The sequence below is a fragment of the Onychomys torridus genome, chromosome 7 (assembly GCF_903995425.1).
Source record: "Onychomys torridus chromosome 7, mOncTor1.1, whole genome shotgun sequence".
Taxonomy (NCBI): Eukaryota; Metazoa; Chordata; class Mammalia; order Rodentia; family Cricetidae; genus Onychomys; species Onychomys torridus.
In genome coordinates this window covers 58,866,972-58,885,729 of record NC_050449.1, presented here as the reverse complement: position 1 = coordinate 58,885,729, position 18,758 = coordinate 58,866,972, and the positions used below count along the sequence as shown (strand labels likewise).

The 18,758-nt window shown below is 47.7% G+C and overlaps 1 protein-coding gene across 1 annotated transcript; it reads right to left on the bottom strand.

Moving 5' to 3' along the window:
* Positions 1–1,108: 1,108 nt before the first annotated feature.
* Ubap1l (ubiquitin associated protein 1 like) lies at positions 1,109–15,174 on the bottom strand. Its single transcript, XM_036193932.1, has 5 exons — positions 14,660–15,174; positions 8,906–9,472; positions 5,822–6,031; positions 2,173–2,274; positions 1,109–1,334 (listed from the first exon to the last, which is right to left on the bottom strand). The coding sequence occupies exons 1-5, from the start codon at positions 14,990–14,992 to the stop codon at positions 1,200–1,202; spliced, it is 1,347 nt and encodes a 448-aa protein (XP_036049825.1). The 5' UTR covers positions 14,993–15,174; the 3' UTR covers positions 1,109–1,199.
* Positions 15,175–18,758: the final 3,584 nt, after the last annotated feature.

The following is an 18,758-nucleotide window of genomic DNA, read 5'->3' as shown; positions in this document are numbered from 1 at the left end:
CTTACAACCACCTATAACTCCAGCCCCAGGGGATCTGATGCCCTCTTCTAGCTTCTGTGGATACCTGCATGTATGTGCATACATGCATGTGTGTGCACACACATATACATACACACAAAAAATAAATACATTAGAAAGAACTCAGGGTGTCTGATATATATTAAGGGTTTCCTATACCAAGGTCCCAAACATGCAGGAGTCAAGATAATGCTTGTCATTTACTTAATTGTCTCAAAATCAATGCATAGTTTGAAGAGTTAAATACAGAATACTTTTCAAGGCTTGCCCAAGAAACGGATCCTATCTACCTGCTGCTTCTAGCAATGGCTGTTTGGTAACGACTCCCACCCACAGCATTCTCTGTGCTTCACAGTGAGCATGTCCTGCTTTGTTAGGTATTTTTTATTTTTAATTTAATTTCCTAATTGTTTTGGGTTTTTTTGTTTGTTTTTTGTTTTTGTTTTTGTTTTGAGCTGAGGATCGAACCCAGGGCCTTGCACTTGCTAGGCAAGTGCTCTACCACTGAGCTAAGTCCCCAACCCCATAATTGTTTTTATAGACTAGGTTTCTCTGTGTAGTCCTGGCTATCCTGGAACTCTGTAGACCAGGCTGGCCTCAGGTTCAAGAATCCATCTTCTCTGCAACCTGAGTGCTGGGATTAAAGGCTTGAGACACCACACCTGGCTTTGGTCTTATTAGTTTTGGTTTGGTTTGGTTTTGCCCCGCCCCCTCAACAGGATTTCAATGTGTGTGGTGGCTTGAATGTAATTGGCCCTCATAAGCTCATAGGGAGTGGCACTATTAAGAGGTGTGGCTTTGTTGAGGAATGTGTCACTGTGGGTGGGCTTTGAGGTCTCATATGTGCTCAAGCCACTCTCAGTGTCTGAGACTACTTCCTGTGGCCTGTGTATTAAGATGTAGCTCCCCCACCCCCTTTTTTTTTCTTTTTTTCTTTTTTTCTTTTTCAAGACAGGGTTACTCTGTATAGCTTTGCGCCTTTCCTGGAACTCAGTCTGAAGTTCAGGCTGGCCTCGAACTCACAGAGATCCACCTGCCTCTGCCTCCCAAGGGCTGGGATTAAATTTATGGGCCACCACCACCACCAGGCTTGTCTTATTAGGTTTTAATAATGCAGTTAGGATGGGTGGTGGGTCTGGTACTTCACTGGTCAGCCACGTAACACAGAGTATCCTGGCTTGTCACTGGGCACAGGCTACCAGCTCTTCCAGGGCTTGTTCACGCCGATTGCCGTGGACCAACAGCACCTCCTTGATCCGGTCTTGCTGGAAGCCCATGTCACTGAACTGCTGCCAGAGGCGCAGGAACTCCCCTGCCTGAAGAGGAGGAAGACAGGGAACTCCATCACTGCAAGGCTGCCTCAGTCCTGGGTATCCCCTCCACTGGTACCCACTGCACCTCAAACCATCCCAGAGAGCTGTGGTCCCTTCACCAGGGAAGCCTGACCCTGGGCTGTGCCTGTCATTTTTCTCTTCCTCTGGGGACGTGAACTCCATGCTTTCTTCCTCTGTGAAGGAAAGAAGGCCCCAGTCTTGCTGAGGCCCCATGATCTGGCTCACTCTGATTCCCTGTGATTGGTATTAGGGCAGGATGATGGGCTGCACAGCGGATCCAGGGGGACAGAGAGGCCCAGGGGTGCTGCCTGTGCTGGTGCTGCTGGGTTTTGTGCTGCTCAGCCTCTGCTGAAGACCCCCCTCCCCCACGTGCCCACCGTGGCTTCCTCTCCCCTTTGGTACCCAGTCCTTCCTGAAACTCTTAGCCCTGTGAATTGCTGCCCTGTGACTGAGGCAGGAGCTAATATGGGCACTTGTTTCTTTCTGTAGAGCCTCAGCTCCCCGAATGCTGGGAGGGCACAAGTTCCCTGAGTTCAAGTCTTCAGCCTGCTCCTGTACAGGAGTCTCAAAAACATCAGGAATCCAATAATATGCGGTGTGTTGGTTGGCTTCCCTACAGAAAAGCCCCCGCTACACCAGCCTCCTGCCCTCTCCACCTCTTCATTCTGTTTCCCACCATGGGCTGTACTCTACTCTCCAGGTCAGTACTTTCTCCCCAGTGTGAACAGGCCACTTCTTTCCTGCAACTCCACAGCCTGCTCTGGGGCCACCGCACCCCATGCTTCCACTTCCTGGGGCCCAAGCAGGAGACCCAGCTGACCTGGTGCTCGGAGCACTGGAACATCTCCATGGCCTCATCCACCAGGGCCTCATCATAGCCCTGCCGCAGCAGCCTCTCACAGGCACTGAGGTAGCCGAGGAACTGGGCCAAAGAGGGCAGAGGGGGAAAGATAGTAAGAGTGGCAGGACATGCTAGGGAGTCACCCAAGAGTTCCCCCGAGGCCATGCAGACTGGCCAACCTATCACAGTAACAGGCAACAGAAGAGGGACAGGCTTCCTTTGAGAACCCACAGAGGGACAGCAGGTCCTTAGTGTCCCAGGTGGAGGGACAGAATCCAAGAAAAGGGCTGTTCAAATGTTCCTAGAGCCTAGGTGGGGTGCAGGACAAGCTCTGAATAAGTAAATCAACCCCACCACAGCCAAATGTAAAAGGAGCCTCCTCGCCCTCCCATCTCTATGCACCCCTCCCCACCCCCAGACACACCTGTCACCTAGGATGAATTGAATTCCCATCAGGCAACAGTCTGCACCAGAGCTGGGGGAGGGGACATGGCAGAGGAAGTTCTCCAGGGGCAGAAAGCTTGTTCTAATCACATCACACAACACACACACACACACACACACACACACACACACACACACACACACACGCCATTGAGTCATCAGAGATTTGTTTTGCCTTCAGGGTAAACAGCTGCACCAGAGGATCTTTAGATCAAGGCTGGCCTGGCTACATAGTGAGCTTGAAGCTAGCCGGGAACATAGAAAGACCTGTCTCAAAAACAACAGAAACAAAATAAGTGCTGCCTTAAGGTAGCTAAGTTGGTAGCGTGCTTGCCTAGCACGGAAGTGGCTCCATCCCCAGCACCAAGTAACTGGGCATGATGGTGTACTGGGGAAGTGCATACAAGAGGGTCAGAAGTTCAAAGTCAAGGCTGAGGAGATGGCTCAGTGGGTAAGAATGCTTGCTTCATAAATGTGAGGACCTGAGTTCAAGTGCCCAGCACCCACACAAAACCCTGGACATCGCCACATGCGCCACATGCCAGCCTGTAACCTCAGCACTGTGGAGGCAGAAGGCAAACTCCCGCGTTTGCTGCCTGCCAGCCTAGCCGTGGGTTCAGTGAGAGATCTTGTCTCAAGGGAATAAAGCAGAAAAGGACAGACAGACCAGGCTATTTTCTCTGCTCTCTCATGAGTGTCTGCACCTGCACACACATGCGCACAAACACCACACCACATGCACACCACACACACTAATTAAGTTAAAGACCATCCTCAGCTACACAGTGAGTTTGAGGCCAGCCTAGCTACCTGTCTCCAAAACAAACTTGCTTCCTCTTCACCGATCTCCATCCTGCTCCCAGACTCAGCTTCCTCCTTTTCTCCAGGCCTCTGTCCAGCTCCCCATCCAAGACCAGCACCCCTCCACCCCCCCATCTCCTTCCAGGAGACCTCTCTGCAGACTCTGTCTTTCCTGGGCCATCCTCGGGGCTCTGAGGCTCCATCCACCCAGTGCAGTGTACACCGCTTCACTTTACATGTGTGTCCACTCACTTTGGGCACACAGTGGGAGGCTAGTCCGTCACATCCCTACAGCAGCGGAGGCAAAGTAGCCCAATAAACACATGCCATGTTCATAAAATGAATTAAGAACTACCTTCAAGGAACTCACAGCTTAGCAGAGGAGATAAACCAGACATGGGGGCTATGCCAGTGCTGGACAAATCAAAGTGGGATTTATAGGGGACAGGTGCCAGACGAAAGCTCTAGGCCGTGAGAACCATGTGTGTAGCTGGGAAGGATTAGGTCAAGTTTCTGCTGACCTTCAGAGCTGGCAGGGAGCACAGATCATCCAGCTCTGTGGCTTTCAAACTCTCGGAGCTCTTGGTCTGTTCACCCCAGCACAGGAAGCTTCAACGAGCAGCAGCAGAGAACAGGCTGCCTGGAGCTGGAGGTCTACAGGTGCAGGAGCACGGAGTCCAATGCTCCTGGGGAGGAGCTACTACGGGACACATAGACCTGGCTTGGAGCACATTTCGAAAGTCATTCACCCCAACCCCTTCCACCACTGAGGAAATGGAGGCCCCAGCAGAGCTGATGGTTTGCCAGAATCCCAGAATGAGGCTCTATATCACCTGACCTCTCAGGGCCTCTTGGTCACTCTGATCAGCTGAAGTGGGCAGGGAATGGCAGGAGGGTCTCTGGGCTGATGTGACAGTGGACAGGCACATCGGGAGGGGGTGTGGGCAAAGGCAGTGGCATTCAGTACCACCTCCCATCCCTGCTCACAGGCCTTCCATACTTCCCAGTTGTCTTTTGGGTCCTTTACTGACATTTTTGATGTAGGCTTCAAGGTACCCTCAAGTGGCTTCCTTTCTTAAGTCCCAGGAGCCTTTCTCCCACACCTAGACTGGTTAGGTAACATCCCAAGATATTGCCCCTGTCATGACCTCTCTTCTTATCTCAGAGTCAGAGCTCTTCTAGCCTCGAAGTCCACCTCGGTGTGTGGAACTCCCATGAAACCTTTCCTGAGCACCCGAACCTCGTTGTGGTAGGTTGACAGTGGATAGGATTTCTTTGGAGGATTTCTTTCTACTCAAGAGGTAGAGTCTATTTCTCCACCCTTCAGATCTGGACTGCTCTTGACATGCTTTGACCAACAGAAGAGGTGGAAGCAACTACACACAACCTAAATGCTAGGCTCAGGTGACCTGGAAGCGTTTGCTCTTACACTCTTGGAACCAAATGGAACTAACTGAGCAAATTTTCTGAAGAAATGTGGCAAGTATCACCAACCACTGGACTGAGGCAGCCACCCTACCTGAAGCAGCAAATATCACTTAGAGGTAAGAGGCTGTCTAAAAAGATGTGACAGAATTTGAGGAGAGACCTGAGGCTGACCTATGGCCTTCACACATATTTGCATACACACACACACACACACACACACACACACACACACACACACCAGCACACACATGAGCAAATACACACATACAGATATCTTTCAGTAGAGACTGGACAGTTCTAGAGAGGTTCTTGGTTGCCTAAAGCTCCAGCCTTCCGTATTTGGGGCATGGATTAGGAGAGGGTTTGAATATGGAGATCCCCCAAATGGCCATAGGGATTCCTGCTGAAGTCCTGTGGAGGGGAGGCAGTAAGGCCTAGAAATTCAATCACTTATTTGGTAATTTTGTTTTGTTTTGTTTTGTTTTGTTTTGTTTTTTTCAAGACAGGGTTTCTCTGTGTAGTTTTGAAGCCTGTCCTGGATCTCACTCTGTAGACCAAACTGGCCTCGAACTCACTGACATCTGCCTGGCTCTGCCTCCTGAGTGCTGGGATTAAAGGCGTGCGCCACCACTGCCCAGCTACAAACTTGTTAATTTGTGCCACCACTGCCCAGCTACAAACTTGTTAATTTGTGCCACCACTGCCCAGTTACAAACTTATTAATTTGTGCCAAGTTGAGGTTCTGCCTCTAAAAGATGGAATCAAGGTCTGGAGCTCTAGACCAATAGTAGAAAGATTGCCTACTATGTACAAGGTCCATGGATCCCCAGAACTGCAAGAGAGGAGACAAGAGAGGGAGAGAGAGAGAGCAAACCCTTTTTCAAGTTAAAGGTCAAAAGCTGTTTGACCTTACCAGGCTGCAGCATGGCAGCCCCTCAGCCCTGGGCCCACTCACCTGGCTCAGACTCTGCCTTCCTGTCTTCTGCAGAGCCACAATGGCCCTTCCCAGGGGATAGCCCAAAGCAACCACCGGCCCGATGAGGTCTTGCTCCTCTTTGGTCAGAGCAGACAGCAGGTCAGTTGCTGAATCAGGATGCAATCTACAGGAGTCGAGGGGCTGGGGTGTCCCACTAAGAGGTGGCAAGCAGGTGTATGGGCTGAGAGACTGAAACACAGACAGGGTAACACGTCAGTAATCAAAGGAGGTCACAGTCAGCTGGGCTGGACATCTTCAGGACTGACCTTGTGTCCCACTTTATGCACACTGTGGAGAGCTGTAGGTCCTGCAGGCCCCAACTCATTTTCTATTCACTTTGCCAAGATGTCAACAGAGGCCATCTTGGAACTACCTCATCAGGATGTTAGGAGATATAAATCAGAGTATGAGCAAAGTGATTAATTAGCGAAGGGCCTGGCATGTAGAAGCTGTCAGCAAAGGCTAATGTTTCACTTAGCGCTCACAACACTGCAAATGAAATATGATAGGTAGCCTAGGTGTGGTGGTACATCCCTGTAATCATAGCTACATGGGAGCTGAGGCAGGAGGATTGCTTGATTGCCCAGGAATTCAAGGTGAGCCTGGGCATCATAGTACAAGGTCAGGTCAGGGAGAAATAACAAGAGACAGACAGACAAGGTATATAGTTCAGTTAGTAGTATGTTTGTCTGGAATGCACAAGGTCCTGGGTTCAGTCCTTAGCATCTCATACACAGAGCATGGTGCCTGTAATCTCAGATGCAAGAAGATAAAAAGTTCAAGGTTGTCCTCAGCTACCATTACATAGCAAATTCGAGTTCAACCTGGGCTATATGAGATTCTGTTTCAGAGAGAGAGAGAGAGAGAGAGAGAGAGAGAGAGAGAGAGAGAGAGAGAATCATATCATCCAGGTTCAGAAAAGTCAGTGACCCAATGCACAGTACACATTTGAGATATGAACCCTACCTTGAGGTTGCTGTACCCCACAACTTAGTGAGAGGGAACATCTTCCCAGCCACACTCTCCTGGAGTTTGGCTGAGCTAGGCCCAGCAGGATGGTGCTCAAGCATATTGACTCAGGTGAATGCCGCACTACAGAAGACATTAGCTTGAGGACATTCCTGTGTTTGGCTGGGACCATGAGGAAGGACTTCCCAGCTAGGAATCAAACTAGCAAGGCATTGGTGGCACACCATCGAACCTCTCTCCTCCCCTGAGGGAAACCAGGTGCTGCCTTGCTTCTGGGGCCTTGGTTAATATATGGGACATATGAATCCCCACCTGTCAGGGTTCTCTGCCATGACTCCTCCTTTTGCCCTAAGTTGAGGAACATCAGGTTTGAGCAGTGTTATTACTTTTGTCTTTGAAAAAGACTTAAATAAATAAATAAATAAATAAATAAATAAATAGACTCTTAGCTACTGTCTGCCTCAGTCTCCTTATGCCTCTTCCTCCTGCCCCAGCTGCCCCCCAACTAGAGTTGTTGGTAAAGTTGAATTTCTAGATAACAGCTTGTTTTATAACTATGTAGCATAGAGTAGCCTTAAAGTAGCTATGTAGCCAAGGTTGGTCTCACACTGGCAATCCTGCTTCATCTCCTGAGTTGCTGAGATTACAAGTGTGTACCGCCATGCTCTGCTAATGACAGCGAAGAGCTTCTCTGGCATCAACATCTGGAAGCTGCCCGGCTCCAAAGCTCCTCCTGTCACGCCGATCCACTTTATGAGTAGAGAGGGTAGCACAGAGTGGCCCAGCAGCCCAGCCAGACTTCTGGACTCTGACTTTTGGATTCAGTTTCTCCTTGGCCTTATTCTCTAGCACCTCAGTGTCTGACTGGAACAGAACGCTGTGCCTAAGCACCATATTCTGCTACCGGTCCAGATCTATCTCAGTCTTCCCTGGATCTAGGACTTGTGGACCCTGAAATCTATTCATTTCTTAATAGAAAAAGATATAGGGGCTGGAGAGAAGGCTCAGAGGTTAAGAACACTGGCTGTTCTTCCAGAGGTCCTGAGTTCAATTCCCAGCACCCATATGGTGGTTCACAACCATCTGTAATGAGATCTGGCGCCCTCTTCTGGCCTGCAGGGATACATGCAAACTGAACACTGTACATAATTAAAAAAAAAAAAAAAAGATATAAATACTAGCCGGGCGGTGGTGGCGCAAGCCTTCAATCCCAGCATTCGGGAGGGAGCCAGGAGGATCTCTGTGAGTTCGAGGCCAGCCTGGGCTACCAAGTGAGTTCCAGGAAAAAGACGCAAAGCTACAAACCCTGTCTCGAAAAACCAGGAAAAAAAACAAAAGGAAGAAGGAGGAGGAGGAGGAGGAGGAGGAGGAGGAGGAGGAGGAGGAGGAGGAGGAGGAGAAGAAGAAGAAGAAGAAGAAGAAGAAGAAGAAGAAGAAGAAGAAGAAGAAGAAGAAGAAGAAGAAGAAGAAGAAGAAATAAATACAAAATTTGTTACATCCGAGCTGCCCAGATCATAAGTTTCTCTGGACTCTAGGCTTACTTCTGCACTGGGAACTATCTGCAACTCCCTCTGCCCTGCTGCATCAGCCTTATCTGTCAAAAGCTGATCCCACAACTGAGCCTGGGCCTCTCCCCACATCCTCTTGACCAGTTCTTTGTCCTGTGGGTACCTGGTGGGAAGCAGCTGTTCCGTGAACATTTCTTTGTTGAGCAGCCAGCTTCTCCAGCCTGCTCAGTGTGAAGCCCCAGATTTGAGTCTGCAGAAGGCAGGCACTGAGCTCCCCCTGTTGGTAGGGTCTACTGTGCCCAGGAAACAAATGACTATGATCCTAGCCCACCCCTAGAAGAATTCATATTCCACTGCAAGAGAAATGTGGGACTGAAAACTATGGTTGTTAATCATTGTGACATACGCCCGTGTGGGAAATCGAGAGAAGGGAGAGCCTCCTAGCAGAATACCGGGCTGCAGGAAGGACGGGAGCGCAGGGCCAGGTGGGAGCAGATGAGTAGAGAGCAGTGCAGAGCTGGGGGCCCTCAGCTTGGAAGCCTTGGCTTAGGGCCTGTGGCCTTAGAGGAGAACCCAAAGTTCTTACAGCGACAGTGGGCTTGTGGCTCCGCAGTGGCGGCATGGCGTCGGCGGTGGCGGGTCGTGGGGGCAGCTCGGGAAAGCTGGGGGGCTGCAGTGCTAGGCCAGGGGCTGACGCCAGGCTGGAACTCAGGCTCAGAGTGCGGGGGCCTCGAAAGCGGTGCAGAAGGGCTGGAGGACACGTGGCTAGTCTGCTCTCTGAGAGCCGGCGCCGGACACCAGCCAGCTGGGACCTCATGTTTTGCAGCACATCCAGGGAGTAGCGGCGACTGCCTGCAGGGGAGCCGGGCAGAGGGCTGCTGGAGTCCATCGCCTCCTCGCTAGCAGAGGAGGCATCTTCCTCATCCCTATTCTCCCCTGTTTCTTCTTCTTCCTCCTCGGGAGGTTCTTGTAGTCCAGCCTCGGGGCCTCTGACTTCAGCAGGTGCAGGTACCAGATTGTCATTTGGACTGACCAGTAAGAACCAGGCTGGAGGGGCTGATGCAATCCCCGGGTCATGGCATTGTTGGGGACAAGGTCCTCGGATGGCTGCTTCCACCCAGAAGAGAGCCTTCCTTTCCAGGCTGAAGTCATACTGCAGAGAGATGGGTGAAGTGAGGCTCAGCTGTGCAAGCCAGGGCTGTGAAGACATAGCCCCTCAGTGCTGCCTTGGGGACCCTGTTTGGTCAAATTTGCCAGATGGGGAAAGCTCCTAGCTCTAAGCTCTGGGTATCCTCACAGCCCACTCCCATCCTCCTTTACAGGTGTTTCTGGGACTGACAGACTTCATAACAGTTCAATGGCAAGCCCTGACATGAAGGGCAAATGGAGTAATGAGTTAATAGTATTAACCATCGTAAAACTCCAATATTTAAAACGCGGCGGCGGCGGCGGTGGTAGTGCATGCCTGTAATCCCAGCACTCGGGAGGCAGGTGGATCTCTGAGTTCAAGGCCAGCCTGGTCTACAGAGCTAGTCCAGGACAGGCTCCAAAGCTACAGAGAGAAACCCTGTCTCAAAAAACAAAAAACGAAAAACAAACAAACAAAAAAACCCTTCACCATTCACTGTGTCACTTAGCTACCTCAAGACACTCTAGTAGAAACCACTTTTGTGGTCTGGGGGCTTAGTTCAGTGGGTAGAGTTCTTGCCTTGCACACACAAATCTCTGGTTTCTAACTCCAGTACCACATAAACTGAACATGGCCATGCACACCTGTGAGCTAAGAACTTGAGAGGTAGAAACAGGAAAATAGGAAGTTCAAGGTCCTTCTGGGCTACATGGTGAATTTAAGGCCATCCTGGGCTATATAAAACCTTGTTTCAAAAGTAATGTGTCCTTGGTAACTTTAACGTGGGCCTGGATCCCTTGCCACAGAGCTGTCAGCCTGAGAAGCAGGTCCAGCAGACAAACTTCTTCAGACAATAATAATATCTCTCCTCACTCCCTTTGCTGATACCCAAGATTATTTCAGGGCCCAGAAAACGTAACAATCTAATCTTCATTGAACTCTACTTGGTGGGTTCTGGAGTCTTCCCTGTTTTCCAGACTAGAAAACGAGGCTCAGATGATGCTATTTGTTGAGGACGGGTAGGTGGTGAGTGGCTGAGCTGTGTTTCTGCCTCTCTGACTACAGAGATTCCTCTACTAGTTACTTAAAATCAGAGTAGAGCTGGGCAGTGGTGGTGCACCCCTTTAGTCCCAGCACTCAGAGGCAGAAGCGGGCAGATCTCTGTGAGTTTGAGGCCAGGCTGGTCTACAGAACGAGTTCTAGGACAGCCAAGGCTACACAGAGAAACCTTGTCTGGAAAACCAACTGAAAAAAAAAAAAAAGAGCAGAACAGAGCCAGGTATGATGATCCTAGCAATGGGGGCAGAGGCAGGCAGATCTCTATAAGTTCCAGGCCAGCCTGGTTCTACATAGTGAGATATAGGTCAGCCAAGATTACATCATAGTGAAATGCTCACTATGGGAAAACAAAAAAGAGAAAGAAAGCATACTAGACCCCACATAAATAATCTAACCTGGGAGTTGACAAATGAGGCAAACCCAGAATCTTCCCACCACTTAACTTTAAAGTTAAGAAGAAGAACAACAAAATACAATTCTGCCAAAAATATCAATATTTTAGCTCAGTGGTCAAACACATGCATGGAGTGCACAAGGCTCTGGGCTCCATCCCCAACACAGCACAAAGAAACAGATCTAGGAGGCAGTTTCAGAGTTCTCCCATGGCTAACGGAGGAAAGCGTCTGGGGAAAGGAGTGTTTGGTGGTGGGAAGCAGGGAGAAGAGGTGGGTGGACGGAAGGACACACAAACTCTAGACTCACACTCTCCCCTCTGACAGAACTCTACCTTGGGGACAGGAACGTAACCCAGCTGATCGGGTGTTGAGTGCCTGTCCAGAGCTAGAGACCACGCTTTGTTTCTCTGCAGCTTCGGGGCCCAGGGCTACCCAGGCACACAGCAGGCACATGTGAATATGTGGAATAAATGACTAGAGACTGGAGCAAGAGCAGGCGTGGCAGGAAGGACAGGGGAGAAAAAAAGACAGACAGAGCCAGTGGGACTCAGAGGGGTGAAAACACATAATCCAATAAAACACCAACACTTTTTTTTTTTAAAGCATGGGTGTTTTTTTTATTTTTTATTGTTGTTTTTTAAATTTTATTATTATGTATACAGTATTCTGCCTGCACGCATCCCTGAAGGACAGAAGAAGGCACCAGATCTCATTCCAGATGGTTGTGAGCCACCAAGTGGTTGCTGGGAACTGAACTCAGGACCTTTGGAAGAGCAGTCAGTGCTCTTAACCTCTGAGGCATCTCTCCAGCCCCACCAACACTTTTTTATTTCAAAACTACACAAGATGGTTCTAACTTCTTATAAAAAGACAAACAAAGAAGAACAGTCAGGTAAACTCTGGGGACTAAAATACAATCAAGGATGCCTGGTATTTCCAGTTCTTAAAAATTAAACTGCGATTCTTTGCCAGACAGATTAAAGGTACATGATAGAAAGTCCCAAAATAAGTAATAAAGAGACTCTATAAATAATACTTTATAAGCGATAGACATTCAAGCAAAAGAGAAAGGAGTGACCAGTTAGTAAGTGTCAGCAAAGGGGGAAAGATTCCACCACACACTGAGTGCAACGAAGGCAGCCATGGCTCAAGTGTCTAATAAGGAAGAACTGGGGGAGAACAGGAGCAAGCTTCTGTCATCTAGAGATGCTCATTCTGAATCAAAGCCCAGAAGCCGCCACCTCCCTGTCCCTCTCCCTCTCTCTCTCCCTCTTCCTCTCTCTCTCTTCCTCTCCCTCTCTCTCTCTCTCTCTCTCTCTCTCACACACACACACACACACACACACACACACACACACACACACACACACACACACACACACACACACACACACACACACACACACACGGTGTGCACAGAGAAAACAGTCAACGGTCCAACAGAAAGGAGTGAGCAGTTCTAAGGAGAACCCACAGAAAGGACAAATGACCCTTTAGCGATGAAAAGCTGCTGAACCTCATTGTCAACTGAGAAAGGCAAAGGAAGACAGCCAGGAGACGCCATTTGCCTGTCCCTTGTCCAGTCAGGTTTGACGACCTCTCTAGAACCTGGGAGAAAAAAGTCACTCTTATAACAAGGACCAGGGGATAAATCAGTATGAACCAATGGAGGGCAATTTATGCAAATCCTGAAAGATCTTTGCATATAGGCAAGTAGTAGTTTCTGGAACAACCTAACTATCTAGCAAGAGCGGACTAGTTCAACAAGTTTCCTATGATAGTAATACAAAATACAATGAAAAACAAAACTAAAACTTTCTATAGACTAGGGAAAGTGGTGGTGGTGGTGGTGGTGGTGGTGGTGGTGGTGGTGGTGGCGGCGCATGCCTTTAATCCCAGCACTCACGAGGCAGAAGCAGGTCCATGTCTGAGCTCAAGGTCAGGCTACAGAGTGAGTTCCAGGACAGCCAGAGTTACACAGTGAAACCTTACCTTGAAAAACAAACAAACAACAAACACTTAATGATACACTGAAATGAAAACAAAAAGGAATACCCATTTGAGCAAAAACGGAAAAAAAAAAAAGAGAGAGAGAGACTGGAGAGATGGCTCAATGGTTAAGAGTGCTGACCACTCTTCCAGAGGTCCTGAGTTCAATTCCCAGCACCCACACGGCAGCTCACAATTGTCTGTAACTCCAAGATCTGACACCCTCACACAGACATACATGCAGACAAAACACCAATGCACATAAAATAAAAACAAATTATTTTTTTAAAGAAAAGGTGGGTGGTTATTTTTGCACATGCACACATAAGGACTTCTGGCTAGTGCCTTCTATGCAAGACTGGCAACCAAGCACCTCTCCTCAGTGGCACAGGCCTGTGTCAGAGAAAGAGAGGCCTTAGTGCAGGCTGCAGGAGACTCAGAGCTGTGTACAAAGAGCAGGACCTGGGCACCGTGTTGTGTGCTCTGGAGGCCCCTGGAGCCTCTCCATTCCACCCACCCAGGTCTCTCCATCCTAGCCCCTGCTCTGTGCTCTCCGCTCTGAATTCCCAGGACCACTTCCCCTCTCCCTCCTGTTTTTTATTTTTTAATTACTTTTCCCTACAAACCTCACTTGTTTTTTTTTTTTGTTTGTTTGTTTGTTTTTTTAATGTTATCTCTTATGCGTTAGGTCCTGCTCTTAGCTAAGGCAAAAGGATCTGGAGGCTGGGACTAAATGTCAGGCTTGCCTCAGGCAACGGCAATCACTGAGTAAATCATATTTGTTCTCTGCACCTCAGGTTTCTCACATGCTAAGTGAGTAGGAGCTGAATCAGATCCTTTTGTTGTTTTGTTTTTGACGTCTCACTATGTAGATGAGGCTGTCTCGGAACTCAGGATCTTCCTGCCTCGGCCTCTCAAGTGCTTGGATTATATAGCATGTGCTACCACACATGCGAGCCCCAGATCAACGTGAAAGCTCTTGGCAATTTTACTTTTTAAGTTATGTGGATCTGTGTCTACCTTAGGATACATCTATGCTATGATATAGGCAACTCCTCTACCCGAGCTACAGCCCCGTGGTGTAGTATAAATGTAAATGCAATGTATCTCCCCTAAAATCTTTAAGTAAACTTGATTCTGTAGAAGTTAATTCATTTTCATCCTGGGGTTATGTGCAGGGCAGGAGGGAGGGGCTTGAGGTCCTTTCAGGCCCTAGCCAGTGTGCTGGGCTCTGGACTACTAGTCCCCTTAATGAGCCTACACAGTGTGCTTCTTTCTTTCTTATTTTGAGATAGGGTTTCTCTGTGTAGTTCTGGCTGTCCTGGAATTAGCTCTGTACACCAGGCTGGTCTTGAATTCACAGAGACCCACCTGCCTCTGCCTCACAAGTGCTGGGATTAAAGGCGTATGCTACCACTGTCCGGCTAGCTGCTTGTACTTTTTTTTAACAGAGATTCTGGAAATGGAGTCTTATCACCAAGAGGGCTTTCTAACAGCTGATGGGGAGGAGGGGATGAAGTGGAGCACACTGGCAGTGACCAGCAGTTCACACAGGCCGCTCCCACCGGCAGGCTCTCAGCTGATCTAGGAAACAGCTTCATCACCCAGACCCCAGCCTTCTCCATGGAACCTACTGGCTTCTCTTCAGACTCCCTAGACTGTTGGAAAGCAAACCAAGCTTCCCTTTTCAATCATGAGACAGGCCCCAGGGGCTCGGCCTCAGATGTCAAATCCAGGGACTGAACTAGACAGTCAGAAACTCACTTACCATGGAGCCCAGCAGAAGCTCTCTACAGTCCAGGACACTGAGCTCTGGAGCAGGTTGGGGTTCTGTGTCCATTACAAAGCCCTTGGGCACCTTGAAGGGGACACCATCAAGGGCGTTCATTCTGCCAGAGAATGGTGGAGATGTCTCAGAAGACTGATGGCAGGGAGAGGGAGTAGAGTCCTCAGAACTAGCGTCAGGCCACACTCTCCTGTGTGGAGGCCCCCACAGCTGGAAGGAAAAAAAGAAGTGGCCAGTGCTGTAGAGAGAAGAAATGAGTAGAACCCAGAGCATCCATATCGACTGTTTCTTGTCAAAGTCATGAGTTACCAGCATGTTCCAGCTGTGCCCACAGGCTGCATGCACCCTCAAGATAGCTATAAAGCCCAATACAAAACTACAAACTTACTTAAAACATTGTAATATGCTTTTTCAATTATTTTCCTGTGCCATTCTCCTGCAAGTTATGCTCTGACCTCCACACTCGTGATATGTGGCACATGCATGTGCACACATGTGCACACACAATAAATAAATGCAATATTTTTTAAAGAATTAACAAAATAAAGTGGAGAAATTATATAACTGCACAGCTCCATAGACTCAGGATGCCCTGGAGGTGGAGTTACAAGTGGTTTGACCATAAGCTGCCTGACATGGGTGCTAGGAACAGAACTCTGTTCCTCTTAAAGTAGGAAGTGTTCTTACCACACAGCAATCTCTCTGACTGAGCTGCATTATTTTTTTTTCTGGAGTATAGGGAGGTCCAAGCACAGAGATTTGTTGTGCTAGGCAAGCAACCTCCTCTCTATTATAAAGAAACATGGAGCTGGGGGCACTATACAATCCAATGGGACAGTGTTTGCCTGATCTTTGTGAGGCTTTGGGTTTGATACCCAGAGCAACAAAAACAAACAAACCCCCAAACAAAAACAAAACCCACAAAAAAAGCCTTAAGTCGTAGCAGTATAGGACTAAAAGGCAACTTCCTGAACCCAGTGAAGAACATCCCCAACCATCTACAGCAAACACCCCGTTCAAAGTGAAATACTGAGTGATGTCCTCAAGGCTGCGGTGAAAGAGGGTGTCATAGCACCTTCTCTTCTGTCCCATGTGGCACCAGAGAGTAGCTTGTGGGAGAAGGGAAGAAAATTAATACACATACAGATTGGAAAGGAAGGAAACAACCATTTGGGTAGATCACAGTTACAGGAGAAAACTCCAAAAGACTCTATGAGCAAACTCTTCAAATTCGTAACACAGTTTAGAAAGAACATTGGCTACGCAGTCACCATACAAAGTAAATTTCATCCTTATATGTGGACAATAAACCATGTAAAGGAATTTTTTAATTTAAGATTGAATTTTTAAATTAAGATTGAATGGGAGGGAGGGGAACTGGTATGTAAAATGAAAAAAAATTAATAAATAAATATTAAAAAAAGATTGAATTTTTACTTTTTCTCTTCCCACTCTCTTCCCTCCACACGGTCTATCTGTCTCTGTTTCTCTGTCTCTCCCTCTCTCCCCCTCTCTCCCAATAAAGCTCTAAAAAGGTTAAAAAAATTAAAATTTTAAAAATAGACCATTGGTGTTTATTGATATTATATACACCACAAAGGACTTAATCTAACACAGTATGTGTAAGACCTCTATACGGAAAACCAAAAGCTATTAGATTAAATGGAGGAACATACCCTGCTAGAAGATGATAAACTTCAGTATGTATTCTCTACAAACTGATTTATAGATCCCAAAGATCATAATTCTATCACATTTTTGGTGTAAATTGGCATGCTAATTCTAAAATTTAGTGGGTTACAAAGAACCGAGAAAAATCCAGGGCAATAGTTTTTTAATGTGTCTGTGCATCTACATGAATGTAAGTGATGTGTGCGCAGGTTCCCACAGAGGAAGTGTTATGAGCTGCTCAACATGGGGTTTGGAGTCTAACGTTTGGCCTCTGAAAGCATAGGAAGTGTTCTTAGCCACTGAGCCATTTCCCTAGTTCCAGCGCAATCTTAAAAAACAAAACAAACAATAACAACAACCAAATGAGAAAAGGGAAGGAGGGGAGACAGGCAGAGAGAGACAGATTACCAGAGACTGCCTTTAACCTAGCACTTGGAGGCAGAAGCAAGAGAATCTCTATGTGTCTAAGGTCAGCCTGGTCCACTTATGGAAGTCCAAGCCAGTCAGGGCTACATACTGAGACCATTTCCCCCAAACTAAAGAAAACAAACAATAAAACCCCCAAACAACAAGCCAACAAACAAAAAGAAATGTGTGGTGGTGACACACGACCCTTCAAAGGACCAGAATGGAAATAATCCTGAGACAGCCACACAATACAGTCCCTTGATTAAGGACGGTTTGCTCTGCAGAACAGTGGAAAAGACCGCTCAGTAAATGTTCTGGATCAACCTGATATCCATCTGGAGGGAAGAATGAAACCATCTTGGGTCTGAAGGTATAGCGCAGTCAGTGGTAGTGCACTTGCTTAGTTTAAATGGACCTTAGAACTGGAAAAACTTGACCTCTACTTCACATCATACCTAAATTCAATCCTACAATTCTAGATGTAAATGGTAAAGATAAAACAACAAAGCTTTAGCACATGCCTTTAATCCCAGCACTGGAGGCAGGCAGAGGCACGCGAATCTGAGTTCGAGGCCAGCCTGGTCTACAGAGCAAGTTCCAGGCTAGCAAGGGCTACACAGAGGAACGGTCTCTAAAAATGAAAACAAACAACAGTTTAAAAAACCAAAAAACAGGTCTGGAGATCTGGCTCAGAGGTTAAGAACACTGGCTGTTCTTCCAGAGGTCCTGAGTTCAATTCCCAGCAACCACATGGTGGCTCATAGCCATCTGTAATGAGATCTGGTGCCCTCTTCTGGCCTGCAGGCATACATGTAGACAGAACACTGTATACATAATAAATAAATAAATCTTTAAAAAAAAACAAAAACAAAAAACAAAAAACCCAACAAACAACTCAAAAACCAATATGTGTGTGTGTATGTGTGTGTAAATTTTATATATATAATTTTAAGATAAGAGTATGCAATCATGTTGGAATAAATATTTTTTTAAATTTTATGAATGTTTTACCTGCCTGTGTGTTGTGCATATGTGTGTGCCTAGTGCTTTTCAACACTAGAAGAGGGCATCAGATGCCCTGGAACTGGAGTTACAATTGTGAGCCACCATGTGGGTGTTGAGAACTAAACCCAGGTTTTTTGAAAGAGCAGCAAGTGTTCATAACAGGCGACTCATCTAGCCCAAAACAAACACTTCTACTTGTTTGTAAGGTGTTTATTTTTATGAAACTGGTCTCAAGTCAGTGTGCAGGTGAGCCTTTGGATGCTTCAGCATCTCCACCCACTCCCAGGAAGACCAAAAGCCTTCATAATCTCAAGTTGGGGGAACAAAAAAGGGGGGCGCGATGACCATTATGAAAACAAAAATAAAGTGCAGGTGACTGTCTCCAGAGTCCATCATGCTGCTGGTGGTACCACCAGGGTTGTACAAGGATAGCAAATCCCGCATGGCCATGCAATGGCTTGGGTGTCAAAGGTTTGAACATCTGGGTCATCTTTTCATGGTTGCTCTTAGAGTTCAGGGGAGCCTCAGAGAGCAGCATGGGGTACTCCTTGAGGGCCACACACACCTCATTGTAGAAGGTATAGTGCTAGATCATCTCCATGTGGGCCAATCTGGTAGCAATGACTTGCTCCATGGGATACTTCAGGGTCAGGGTGCTTCTCTTGCTCTGGCCTTCAACACCCACATGAGTCCTTTTGGCTCAGGTTCACCATCACACCCTGGTATTGCAGGCAGCTCAAGATGGAGGTAAAGACTTCTGGGGAGCATGGTTGCTGGTGAAGCTGACTTTACAAATGTAGCCATGACATCACCCATGGAGAACTGGGTGACTGGTGTGGACTGGCAGTGGAGGACTCGGAGGTCTGTGCTCTCAGGGCAGACATGGACTCCCAAGATGATGGTGTCTTAGAGAAGTCTACAAAAGACTCATGTTGCAGAGCCGGTCTTGGTGGCACAGGTATCTAATCCCAGCTACTTAGAACACTGAGGTAGAGGA

Excerpts from the sequence above, each read along its gene's own strand:
- Ubap1l (XM_036193932.1), bottom strand. The coding sequence starts at position 14,992 with ATGCTGGTAACTCATGACTTTGACAAGAAACAGTCGATATGGATGCTC. Across the intron at positions 6,032-8,905 it reads GCCACAAGCCCACTGTCGCT|TCTCTCAGCCCATACACCTG; the intron begins GTAAGAACTTTG and ends TCTGTGTTTCAG. Across the intron at positions 2,275-5,821 it reads GAAGGCAGAGTCTGAGCCAG|TTCCTCGGCTACCTCAGTGC; the intron begins GTGAGTGGGCCC and ends TCTTTGGCCCAG.